Source organism: Hippopotamus amphibius, chromosome 2 (assembly GCF_030028045.1).
Source record: "Hippopotamus amphibius kiboko isolate mHipAmp2 chromosome 2, mHipAmp2.hap2, whole genome shotgun sequence".
Classification (NCBI taxonomy): domain Eukaryota; kingdom Metazoa; phylum Chordata; class Mammalia; order Artiodactyla; family Hippopotamidae; genus Hippopotamus; species Hippopotamus amphibius.
Window position 1 is genome coordinate 18,110,977 of NC_080187.1, and position 13,286 is coordinate 18,124,262.

The 13,286-nt window shown below is 44.8% G+C and overlaps 1 protein-coding gene across 4 annotated transcripts in view; it reads left to right on the forward strand.

Moving 5' to 3' along the window:
- Positions 1 to 13,286, forward strand: part of ASTN2 (astrotactin 2) — an 887,719-nt gene that overhangs the window by 257,324 nt on the left and 617,109 nt on the right. For 3 of the 4 annotated variants that reach the window (XM_057724291.1, XM_057724290.1, XM_057724292.1), the window contains exon 4: positions 4,500 to 4,652. The exons of the other annotated variant lie outside the window; for it this stretch is intronic. In XM_057724291.1, coding sequence (XP_057580274.1) covers positions 4,500 to 4,652 — 153 coding nt within the window. The remainder of the gene's footprint in view (positions 1 to 4,499; positions 4,653 to 13,286) is intronic. 4 annotated transcript variants of the gene reach the window in all.

Below are 13,286 nucleotides of genomic sequence, written 5' to 3' on the forward strand. Positions count from 1 at the left end.
ACCTTGCCTCTCTGTGTGTCTTCTTCTCCTCCCAGCTGGTCAAATCTGCATCAGCTTAGGACAAAGTAAAGCAGAAATAACAGGATGGGAAGAGGCTGACATTTAGGAATTGCTGAATGTCAAAGCCATGATGAAAAGGGATGAATTATCAGTCAAGGTTCCAGCTGGGCAAAGAAGCCACCCTCCAATGGGGTTTTTAGAGAAATTCAACAAAGTAACTATTTATAGAGGTGTAGACAGAGCGAAGAGAATCATTGGGGAGGGGGTATTAAGGAACTAAGAAAAATAACTATCAGGAAGCCACTACTATTTCCTAGAACTGAAGGCACAGGGAGAAAACATGGTTTCACTGGAGTCTGTGAGAACTGGATTTGGGGAAAAGGAGTCCTGGCAGAAGCTGTGATTGTTGGGTGTCCCAGACTCTATCAGAAATATGATGCAGAAACAGGAAAGAAGCAAGGGAAGACGTGCCCTCAGATTCCCTCCTCCCATATCCTGCCAAAGCATCTCCCTGGGTAGAATCAACTAGTAGCCAGATAATAAGGATCTGCAAAGTAGCTCATCGAGGGTCTGCCTCCAGGACATAGAGTGGGGCAGAATGAACCTGTGGGTGGAGGATGGAGCTGGGGGTGCAAAGGGAGATCAGACAGTGCAGATCAGGCATGGTTCTATAGCCTTCACTGTGCCAGAAGCTACTGTACTTAATCACTGCACACACTCCCTCTCTGCCTGTTCCAAAGAATGCATGTGTAGAGCCTCTGCAGAGTGCAGTTCTCTCTGGTGAGTGCAAGACCCACCCAACTTGCTATCTACTCAACACTACTCCATGTAGACGTCTGGGAGGCACCAAGTACTCTCACCTAAAACCAAACTCATTTTCATACCTCTTCCAGTGTCCCTTCTCTCACTGGGAGGTACCATCGTTCTGCCTCTGTGGATGCCAGAAGACTAGGAGTCATCCTCTCTACATCCCTCTGCTTTATCCCCCTTTCCAATAAATCACCATGTCCTGAGGGAGTTGTACCTACAAAATAACTCTCAAGTTTGCCCCCCTCTCCATCTCCACTACTGTCCTGTTTCTGTCTCTCTCTCTCCTGCTCTCTCTCCTCTATCTCTATCTCTACCTCTACCTCTACTACCCTAGCGTCTCATTCATGGATTTCTGTACTGTGGCATCACCTTCCTAGTTGATCTTCTTACTTCTGTTTCTGTCCTTCTCCAATGAATTCTTCTTTCTACCACCAGAGCAGTCATCCCTAAATGAAGATCTGATTGTCACTTTCCTATCTAAAACCTTCAGTATGTTTTATCCTTAACAAGACCCAGAAGAGTTAGGGTGAGGGTGAGGATAAAAAGGTCAAGGTTAGCATTAGTATTAGTATTTCCCGCCTCTCTAGATTATCTCACACCACTTGCTTTCAGCATTTCAGCCCCAGTGGTGATTGCAGCCCCTTCCATATTCCTTCTCCCCAAGGGGTCTTTGTTTAGACTCTTTCCTCTGACTCCCTTGCTTTCTTCACCTCCCCCTCCCCCACAGCTTCCTTTTCACCTGATTTTCTCATACCCTTTCCATATCTTAGTCACACTGCTCACTTCCTTGAAGCAAGTTTCCATGGTTTTCCTAGACAAGGTCATATTCCTCTAACAGAGGCTCTTATATCATCCTTCACCTCTCCTTTATGGTATATATTCCTTGTAAATTCTACATTTCTCTGTCGTTCATTTCATTGTGAGCATCATGAGGGGGTTTTGTGTGTTGTTGTTTCCACCGTTGTACCCTGTTAGAGACTGAAAGTTTGTGCCTCCCCCGCCAAATGCATGTGCTGAAGCCTTAACCCCCAGTGTGACTGTGACTTAGTCTACTAGACCCACCATAGCAAAATACCATAGACTGGGTGGCTTAAACAACAGACATTTACATTCTCACAGTTCTGGAGGCTGGAAGTCTGAGACCAGGGTGTCAGCATGGCTGGATTCTAGTGAGGGCTCTCTTTTTGCCTTGTAGATGGCCACCTTCTCTTGGTGTTCTCATGGCGGGTGGGGGGAGATCCTTCTGTTTTTCTAAGGCCACAGTGCTATAAGATTAGGGCCCCAATTTTATGATTTCATTTCATCTTAATTACCTCCTAAAGATCCTGTCTCCAAATATAATCTACTATAGACTGAATTGTGTCCTCCAAAATTTACATGTTGAAATCCTAACCCCCAAAGTGACTGTATTTGGAGACAGGTTTTTTGATAGGTAATTAAAATTAAATGAGAACATAAGGGTGAGGTCCTAATTTGATAAGATTGGAGTTCTTATAAGAAGAGGAAGACCTCTCTCTCTCTCTCTCCCCCCTCCCCCTCCCTGTCCCCTTCCCCTCCACCCAGTGCACAGAGAAAAGGCCACAAGAGCAAGCAGTAAGAAGGCAGCCGTCTTCAAACCAGAATCTGACCTGTGTATGTTATCCAAGCCCAAGCAGACTAAGACATGTTTTCTGAAAATACTGTAGAGTGAATGGATGAGGAGATGGATGAATGCATGAATTCTGACGGATGTGTGTGGGTTCCTCCCTTGGAGGATTCCAGACTGTGGCTTGCTCTGGACTTTTGACCACAGGATAGCCCAACTCTTACAATTTTGTGCAAATCACTCTCCTCTCTGGGTTTAAAGCACCAGGACTGGGCATGATAGTCCTTCTCAGAATTGGACTGTAGCCTTTTGCTGGAGGGTTCTGTATTATAGGCTTGGAGTTAGGGGGCCCATGTGTGGGATTTTCTTCTTGGCTCACCTTTAAGTAGACCTCACTGAGATACCGGGGGAGACAGATTAGCAAGAAAGGCAGGTATGTACGTTATACTACTACAGGGTCATTTGTATTGTCACTTGTCTTTTCCTTAGCAAACATAAGATTCCACTCCATGTCCCTGAAGATGAGGCTTCTCACAGAGCCCAGTACCCAAACCAGCCCTCTGCCTGTGAGCTACCCTGCAGACATATGTGTGTCTAAGCTGATTAAACTTTCTTGGGAAAACAGAATCTCCTTAAAATTGGTGTTGGGATGTTCAGAAGCCTTCTTTGTCCGCTCTGGGAAAACCTCATCAAAGAAATAGGAATCTTTGGTACATCCCATTCCTTGTCATCAGGCAGCAGGTAGCTTATAGTGAAGAACTTTCCCAGCCTCTAGAGATATAGGTGGAGGGAGGGCTGAGTCTGAAGATTTCAAAGTCAGGGCTCTCTTTCGGGATTTCTCAGAACAAAGGCACTGAGACCATTCAGCCAATCTTCTTTTCTTCTTTCTCATTTCCTCTCCTTTTCTTTTATGGTGCCTCTCTCCTTCCTTCTCAAGTTTTTCTGCTTTTTTCTTTTTTACTTCTACGTTTTTTGCGTCTGCCCTTCTGACATCACTCTCTCCATTCTCTATAGCTTTCTACCAGTCTCAATTTTGAAATTTCCGAAAATGTGGCTACCAGCAGCTCCTTGGAGAGTATTGAAACAAATGGAATGTTGGAGTAGGATTTAGAAGGCTTGACTCTACCACTTGCTAGCTTGTCTGTGGGGGGAGCTTCAATTTCCCTTAGTAAAATGAGGCTCTTGTGCCAAGTGATCTACATATCACTGCACTGCAGTGTTGTCTCCTGAAATGTTGTTTAACCCATGCACTGCTGTCTACCTTTATTGCCACTGTTCTGGTTCAGGCATTATTGCCTCTGGCTGGCTCCTGCAAAAGCCTCTGTGCTGGCCTTTCTCCTTGCCTCTGCGTACATTCTCCATACTCTGGTTAGTAATTTTTATCAAAGGGACTTAATTGGAACATGCCAGCTTCCTGTTTAGAACCTTTCGATGATCACCTTTTGCCTTTGGGATAAACTCCTCAAGGTGGCTTGCAAGGTGTTCTGCCCTCTGTAGCATCATCTGCTCTTCCCAGGCTCCACTGCAGCCACCCTGAACTCCTTTCAGTTACTCAAGCACCACGTTGTTTCTGGCTTCAGATCTTTGCACATGCCTCTCCTTCCACCCAGGGCGCTCTCTTATCCCAGATCTTTTCAGCAAGTCCACCCTGATTCTATCTTCTTTGCTAATTCCTGCCCATGTCTAAGGTCTCAGTGGCGGTATTGCCTCCTCCTCCAGGAAGCCTGCCTTGACCCCCAGGAGGGGTGAGCTGACCCTTCTTGGTGCTCCTCTAGTACTCTGTGCTCTCCTGTCACAGAAGTATTGCCCAGTGTTGGAAATGCCTGGATGTGTGTCCTACCAAGCTATTGATTCCTTGAGTTATGGATTGTGTCTGACTTTCACCATCATAGCTCAAGGGCTTGGGGCAGTGCCCTTGAGAACACAGTAGGTGTTGAATAAATAAATGTGTAAGCCAGAAGATTCATCTCTACTGGCCCCTTTGGCTTCTGCATCATCGCTGGGTCCGGGCGGGAGCTCCAGACACTCAGGGGGGCCAGGCCCAATCCTCCAGGGGCTGAGGGTGGGCCGAGCCCTAACCTCAGTCCCGTTGCCCACCCCATAGCGGCAGCTGAGGCGACGCAGGAGCCAGTGGAGTCCCTGATGCAGAAGTTCAAGGAGAGTTTCCGCGCGAACACGCCCATCGAGATCGGTCAGCTGCAGCCAGCGCCGCGCAGCGCCTCGGCAGGGAGGCGGAAGAGGAGAAGCAGGTCCCGAGGTAGGTCCTCCTGGAGTCTCTGGCCAGGACGTCCGCCGGCGGTGCCCAGGTTCTGAAGGTGCCAGGAAGAGTTGTGCCCTCTTGCCCCTGCCTCCCTGTGCTCATGGAACCCACGCCACGGTTCCCCCGAAAAGTCATCTCAGTTGAGGCCTTGGAGAGAGAGAACCTGCGTCCGTGGGTGTAGAGCTAACCTCTGTGAGCCCCAGCCGCCTCATCTGAGAACGGGAATGGATTGCCCATCTTCCAGAGTGGTTGAGAAGGTTAACAACAAGCTAGGGAAAGCGCCCAGCACAGGACCAGAGCACAGCAGATGCACTTTAAGTGGTAGCTGGTGTCATTTTGGAGAGTGTGAGAAAGGCAGGATGTCCTCGTGGAAGACATCCCCAGACTGGGATCACAGAACAGGGTTTGGACCCACTCTTTAATAGCCTGAATAATCTAGTGGTCAAAGTAGGAGCGCTGTAAATTAGACAGAACTGGATTCAGATTTTGGTTCTGCTGTTACCTAACCCTGTCACCTTGGGCAGTCCCTCCACTTCCTCAAGCCACTCCTCTCTGCCCAGCTTTCTGTAACATCTCAGCGCAGTGACCAGCCAGTGTACAAGCAAAAGTAGATCTCTCCCTCCTCCTCCTTTTCCTCTTCCTCCTCCCCATCATCATCATCTCCTTCCTCTGACCTTCTGTGTGACTTTGTGTCTGGGACGAACCCCCCTCATCATTGCCTGATTTCCCAATGTCGTTTTTATCCTTCCGTCCACTCAGTGGTCTCCAGCCAGTCACTCTTCCTCTTGCTCTTACTTCTCTACTTCCTGTAACTTGGTTCTGATTATGTCATTTCCCTTCTCCTATGACTTCAGTGGTTGTCCAGGGTCTTCAGGAGTGTGCATGCTTATGAAAAGGACAGTTGAGGCCACCACAGAGCCCAGCTCTCTCTGCTGACTCTTCTAAGTCCATGTGTTCCCACTTCCATGTTCTTTTCCATGCCATTTTCTCTGCCTGAAAACCCCTTTGTAGCCGCTATGAATGGTCATTGGCATTTATTGACACTTAACTTACTCCAGGCAGTAGGCTAAATGCTATACACATCTTACCTCATTTGATCCACAGCAACCCTAGGAAACAGGTACAATGATAACACCCATTTTACAGATGATGTCACTAAGGCACAGAATACTGCAGCAACCTGCCCAAAGGAACATCCTAGTAATTATCAGAAACAGGAGGAACTAAGCAGTCTGAGCCCCAAGCTTTTTTAATAAACCATTAGGGTCTGTCCTGGTGAAGTCCTACCTGTCTTTCCAAGCTTAACGTGCATGGTGTATATTGGCAAACACGTCACTGACTGTCACCATCTCAGTTCACCCTGAATTCTCCTGTGTGTAAATTCTCCCACATCTTTATCCATGTGTTAAGCACTGATTTCATTTTTGTATAATATCATTTGCCTTTGTCTGGTTCTCTCCTTCGCTAGACAGAGAATTCTTTGAAGGCAAGAAATGTCTTATTATTTGAATCATCTTTGTATTTTTGGGTCTAAATCAGTGTCTGCACACATAGTAGACACTTGGTATTTGCTGAGACAATGTCTAGGTCTTAATCCTGTGAATTCCTGTATCCAGTGAAAAACTAAAATCTACACATTTAGGTGAGATCATAAATCGAGGCAGAAGTTCATGATGGAGTTCCTTTTTTGAACTCGTGTGGTAAACCCCAGGTTGAACCATTGTGTGATGATAAAGAATAGTTGTTTTGAGATCAGTGATGTCTGAATGCTAACCCAGCCCTGTCAGTTTCAACTTGCTTAGCTTTGGAAGAGTCGTTGGATGTCTCTGAGCCTCAGTTTCCTCTTCTGTAGAATGGGGATGCCCATCCCTACATCAGAGGATGCTGTAAGGATCTGATGAAATGATGGATACAGATTACCTTGGAGTGCTGAGCTAATGTGTATTAGGAACTGAATAAATGCTGTCTTGTATTTGTCATGGCTTGGGCATTCAGGGTCACTTGTAATTCCACTCAGCTTTAACTATCCATCTTTATTGCTCCAATATTCACCAAGAATCTCCTTCCCATATCCTCTCTACAAATACGGCCCCCATAAATACACTTGACTCCAAGTCCATAACCTCCTTCCTCTTCACTATCAATCTGAACTCCTTTTCTTAGTGTCATACCCTAAGCATTTTTTATGTCAATAAAGCCTTCCAAAAACTATCTCTTTTATGTACCATAACGAGGCCCCTACTGTAAGGCATTTGGGCTGTTTCTAATTTTTTAATTGTTCCACCATGATCAACAGTGCCGTGTAGAATCTTTTTTTTTTCTTCTTTTTTCTTTTTTGCATAAAACTTGGCCTTCACTTTGGAGTCTGTCTGTTTTCCCGTCTCAAATTTCAGAATTAGATTATTCATGAAATCTATTGTTTGACTTAGACTAGAATTGAATATTAAGTTCTTTTAATTTCTAGGTTAGGTGGAAACTAAGAGAACTGATAACAGGAAGAAATTCATTTTTTTTTTTTTTTACTTAATTGTATTTCAAATTTGTCCTCCCTTTTCTTTGTCACCGTTATGACCACTGTCACCTTTTACTTCCTGCTTCTGACTATACCCTCCTTGAGATTCTCCCCAAAGCAAGCCAGAGTAATCCTTTCAGAAATATAAACAAGATAAGGTCATTCTTCTGCTTACAATCATTCAGTGGTTTCCTGTTATCTTTCGAACACAATCCAAACTCCTTGCCATGAATGTAGACTCTGTTCCATCTGGATTTTCTTCTGCCCTCTTCACTCACTTGGCATTTCCTTCTCCTCCAGACACAATGACTTTCTTCATGTCTCGGGAACACAGCGAATGGGGCCCCACTGTAGCGTCTAAGAACTTGCTGTCCTTCTCTTTGCCATGTCTCTTTTTGTCCCCCAGATGCTCTGCTCACCAGCCCCCTTCTCACCTTTCAGCCCTTAACTCAAAACGTCAACTCCTCAGAACCGTCATCCATGACTATCCAAAGTGGGTACCCAAACTTTTACTCCTCTCCGCCCCCAACCTGCTACTATCTGTTACATAACCGTTTTCCACTCCTCTGCTAATAGGGTCTAAAATCACTTTTATTTGTTAGCTTGTTTACCGTGTTCCTTTCTAAAATATAAGCTTCGTATTCATTAACCTAATACATAGAAAGGGCTAAATAAATATTTGTTGAATAAATGAGTACATTAACCTCAAAGATTAGAGAACAGTGGCTCAGTTTTATAACTTTCAAATTGATGGTAGAAAAGGCATCCAGAATAAAGTAAAACCTCCCGGTACGGGTCTCCAGGGAATCCTGTTTCCCCTAGAGATAGACTCACTGATGGATAGCACATGAAACGTGCTCAAGCGGATGCTGTTAAAGCAGTTTTCAAAATGACTTAATAACATTGTGCTCCTGGTTTTGCTACCACTGTCGGATAAGGTTTTTGCAAGAGAGAAAGGCTAGTGTGTGCCAGCCCTGAACTTCCCAACTCACATGCTTTCCACCACAGGTCGTCAGGATTTTCTTGGACAGAAGAAATCCATAGTCAATAAAAGTTTTGAAAATTCTGCACATTCCCTCTTTCTCTTGGGAATCCCCAAGTGCATCTTAATCTATGAAAGACCCTGGGAAGTCCTGCAATGCAGAAAGCTGGGCAGGTTTGTTTAGCTCACCATCTGTAAAATCACCTTGACCACAGACTCTTATTTTTCCCCTTGGAACATACACGAACATCTTGCAGCATGGAAACATCCATAGAAACACACTTTTGGAAGTGCTCCATTGGCTTCCACTGACCATCAAAAATCCCAGATATGATGGTCAAAATCCCCAGTGTTTCAGAATCTCTTCCCCCTGCCACTGAAGTGGCCATGGGCCTTCTGGCCCAGAGTGGGAGCACCTGGCCTCTCTCTGCTTCATTAGGCTCTGCGCCTGGCCCGTGGTGCTCAGCGGGTCCCAGCAGATGGAATGGGTAGCAGAGAACCGGTGTTATGGAATTGAGCACATGGTTGAGAGCAGCTCCAATGTGGTTTTGTAGTTAGGGTTTCCCCCTGAGAACCCTGGCAGAGGCTGATGTGCATCACTTTCCCGCAGAAAGAGGAAGGTGGTAGAGGTCCTGATGCCATCCTCTTGTCTGTGACAGGGTTTTACAAGGCAGCTGTTGGGTAGTCACTCAACAGGCAGTGAAGAGGAGGCGTTGGCATTCAAATAAAGCAGAGGAAAATTTCTACAGATGTGAGGAAGGGCTTGCTGAGGTTCATGCAGTCCAGGTAGCGGTCTTTAAAAGCGGGACTTTATATTTGAAATTTAATTCCACCGCTGGCTAACTAATTGATCTTAAGTAAATGAAGGAGCTGTTTGTTTTTATTTATTTTTTAAAGTGTGCAATTTGATATACTTTTTCTTATTAGTAACGTATATATGGCAATCCCAGTCTCCCAATTCATCTCACCCCCACCTCTTCCCGTTCCCCACCCCCCTTGGTGTCCATATGTTTGTTCTCTACATCTCTGTCTCTATTTCTGCCTTGCAAACTGCTTGATCTGTACCATTTTCTTGGATTCCGCATATATGCGTTAATATATGATATTTGTTTTTCTCTTTCTGACTTACTTCACTCTGTATGACAGTCTCTAGGTCCATCCATGTCTCTACAAATGTCCCAATTTCGTTCCTTTTTATGGCTAAGTAATATTCCATTGTATATATGTACCACATCTTCTTTATCCAGTCCTCTGTTGATGGACACCTAGGTTACTCCCATGACCTGGCTGTTGTAAATAGTGCTGCAGTGAACATTGGGGTGCATGTGCGAAGAAGCTGTTGTTAACCTCAGTTTTCTTGTCTGTAAAATAGTACCAGTAATGCTGAAATCACATGTGAGATAATACCTACAAAATGCTTAGTCCAATGCCTGGCTCATGGCTGACCCTCAATAAAGAGTATCTAACTTTATCGTTGTCATCAGGGTCCCACTCATTTGGCCTCCAGGGGCTCAAAAATCTCTCCTCTCCTCCCCATTGCCTCTGACTTGGTGGAGGTTTCATCATCCCTCATCCAGATTCCTGTGACAGCCTCTTCATCCGCAGATCCACCTTCCACCCTGGTGGGGGAAGTGATCTTTTGAAAACACCCTAAATCAGACCATGTCACTCCCCTGCCTAGAGTTTTCCTGATATTCTGTCACCTGCACTGGGGCCTTCTGCAGCTTTTGCAGTGAAGTCTTCCTGGAGGCAGATGAAAATCAACACACCCCCAAACAATCTGCAGCTGTGCTCCCAAAACATCAACATAAGTCCCAAATTCCAGATTTCATCCAAAAAAAATTCATTCCATTCTCTTTTGTAATATGTGCATATTTATTTCAGTTCAGATTATATTATTTGTCAGTTAAATTATTTAACATTTTCTCAAGTCTTTAGGTAATGTTGATATCCCAGGAAGAAGAAACTCATGTATGCTAATTATACTAGGATAGTAAGGTACCATCTTCAATAGGTTTCCATAGGATCCAGTGAGACAATGCCTGTATCGTACTGAGCACAGAGATAGGCGAAAGGTGTGCACTGAACATGTGTGTTCTATTATTTTATTATTTACTACTCTTATCTCTACTGTTTTAGTATTACTTTTACATTTTTCAGTATCACTATCATGACAGTGATAATGTCAACATCATTATATTTTCCAATATCCCATTAGGGATACATTTACCCAGTTTTAGAAGCAAGAGTCTGTAGGATTTAGGGCACACGGTTTAAGAGGATTAAAAAGTTGCCAGAGCCAGCTACACAAGGCTCCTTTCTAACCTGAACTCCAGCCTACGTCTGGCTCCCCTGAGCCCCACGCCACTGCATTCTGCAGCCTCCAGCACACTGGCCACTTTTCTCTTCCCCCAACATGTCTTGTTTTCCAAATCTGTGTAATGATCATGCCCTACCTAAAAGCCCCTCCCTCTCCTCTCCAGGCAGCAAATTGCTACTCACGTTTCAAATTCTGTTTTCAAGATTTTCTTTATGAAGACCCCGCTCGCAGCACACCCTCGGCCCTAATCCAGGCTGAGTGAGCTGCTCCTTTATCTGGGCACTTGTAGTCCCCGCATTGCTTTCTATCACAGCCCTCATTACAGGGCCCATCTGCTTCCCTCCTCAACTCTGACAGTCCCGTGATGGAAAGGACAGTGATTTATGTCTCTCTGCAGCCCACATGCCTAATACAGAACTGGCATGGAATAGCAATTGCCTGAATAGGGGACTATACGAATAGGTGGATGAATGCATGGATGAATAAAAGGAGATAGGAGCCTCATGGAATAAGGGTTAAGACGATGTGGTGCAACTAGCACTTACTGAGCATTTCGTGTGTTCTAATTACTATATTCATCATATACTAACTCATTGAAAAGCTCCCTAAATCCCATAAGGTAAGGACTATAATTATCCCCATTCTACAAAACAGGAAATTCAAGCTTAGATAGGTTAAGTGACTTGCCCAAGTGTACCGAGCTAGTAGACTGTGGAACTGTGAATTCAGGGCCCATATTTCAGTTCTCAGATGCCTATAGTTTTTGTCTTAGCTAGCCTGGCTAAGATCTTTGAGCTGTGAAATTGTATCAGCCTCGTCTAGATACTGGAAGGAAGAGGTTGTAGTTCTCTTGCATTGGTAGGTGTCTCTGTATCATCAGTGCTTCTATGAGGGTGATCAGGAGCCACAAGATTCTGGAAAGTGAGGCATCTCTCTCTTAGCTAGCAAAGAGTCAGGACTGCCCCCATAAGCTCTCTCTGGCCCCAGAGAGCCAGTGCTATGACCCGAGGAGCAGCAAACTCAGTGGTTATGTCATTGTCCAGTGTTCTGTGCATTTTAAAGGCACTCACCCAGCTTTTTTTGCTAAGTTGTACAAATATTGGGTGTGCCGCTCAGATCTCTGCCAGCCAGCACTTCATCTTTTAGTGACATTTGCACCACAAAGAATGCATAGGAAGGTGGTGTGAGCTGGCCTGGGGTGTTTACAAAACTGGGAGAATAATTAAAGAAGACTTCACTGTGAAGGTAGCTCTTGAAGAATGCATTGGTGTCAACGAAGCAGAGAGATTGGGAAGGTATTGCTAGTAAAAGAAAGAAATATGCAAAGGTACATGTGAGTGACACCGTGCAGGGCATTATGGGAGTATCTGGGGAAAACTGTGAACAAAGCAAATGCTGGTGAAGTGAGCAGAAATCACATCCACCATCAGAGCCAGGCTCTGGACATCACTCTCACGATCCCCAGCTGCGTCCCCACACTGGGAAGAGAGGCACATTCTGGCTTCCCCAGCCTCTCTGATGGATAAGCCCTGATGTGCTCTTTTATTGTGGGACACTGTCCTTTAGAATACAGGCTTGTGTGTGTGTGTGTGTGTGTGTGTGTGTGTGTGTGTACACTGTGTATTAGTAAGTAGCTCTGGATTATTCATTTAGTTGGAGAAAAGTATTCAGAAATATTAATCGCTTTAAATTATGTGCCTTATTGAATGGTAGCTATGCTCAAACATCGAAACAACGGCCAACCAGATAACTCTATTTCTTTGGTCTCCATCTTTGTTCCCCAGCCCCTGTGCCCCCTTCATAGCATCTGCTTGCTACCAAGGCGTTTTGGGTGGAGCTCACTGCCCCTTTGCCAAAGGAAGTTTTGAAACTGCATAATCAAAATGGCATTCAACTTGAAACTATGAGATAGTTAGAGGGATAGAAAGAAGACTGGACAGACCCCAGTTACCTAGAGTCTAGCCATACTCTAGGATGAAATAACCCCTTGTCTCTATCTCTGTGACGTTTCTCCTGTGTGATTTCCCTCCCCCCGCCATCATGCCCCAAACCCTGCTCTTCCTTCCAAATAAAACCTTAAAACTGCTTCCTCTGGAAAGTCTTTCCAGATTTTCCCACATGAAACTCATGCATACTTTTTCCAAACTTTGATAACCTCTTTTCTATCTTTCTTATGGTATTTGCTTTATTACCTTTTATGAGAGCAGTTTAAGGCCACTTCTCCCTTAATTAATCTTCTGAAGCACAGTGACTAGGTCCAGGTCATGCCTGTGCTTCCATTGACTAGATTAGTCCTGACAAATAGCAGACACTCAGTTAATGCTTGATGAATTAACGGACAGTTAATCAAATGGGCTGTGTGATCTTGGACAAGACTCTCCACTCTCCAGGCATCAGTGTCCCCATCTAAGAAGCTGTGTGGCTCTGTGAAAATGAGCTCAGGGTCTGGAGTCAGATATATGTGGATCTGTAGCTCAGTTCTGCCTCTGACTCTCTCAACTTTGGGAAATAACTTATTGTGCTAAATCGTCATTACCTAATCTGCAAATTATACAATTGGCCACCTCATAGGGAGGCTGGGAGGATTAGATTTAATGTATGTAAAGTGCTCAGCAGGCCACACGAAACCTAGTAAGTACATAATAAATCTTTGTTGTTGTTAATTTGGAAAGCAAAGGTGATGGGCTAGATAATTTCTACAGGTCTCCTCCACCTCAAATGGTCTTTGACTATAAGTCTGATTGGCAAGCATTGTTGTCTAGTGAAAAGTCCAGTATTTGGAGTCAGAAAACCCTGGTTTGAACCCCAGCTCTTAAG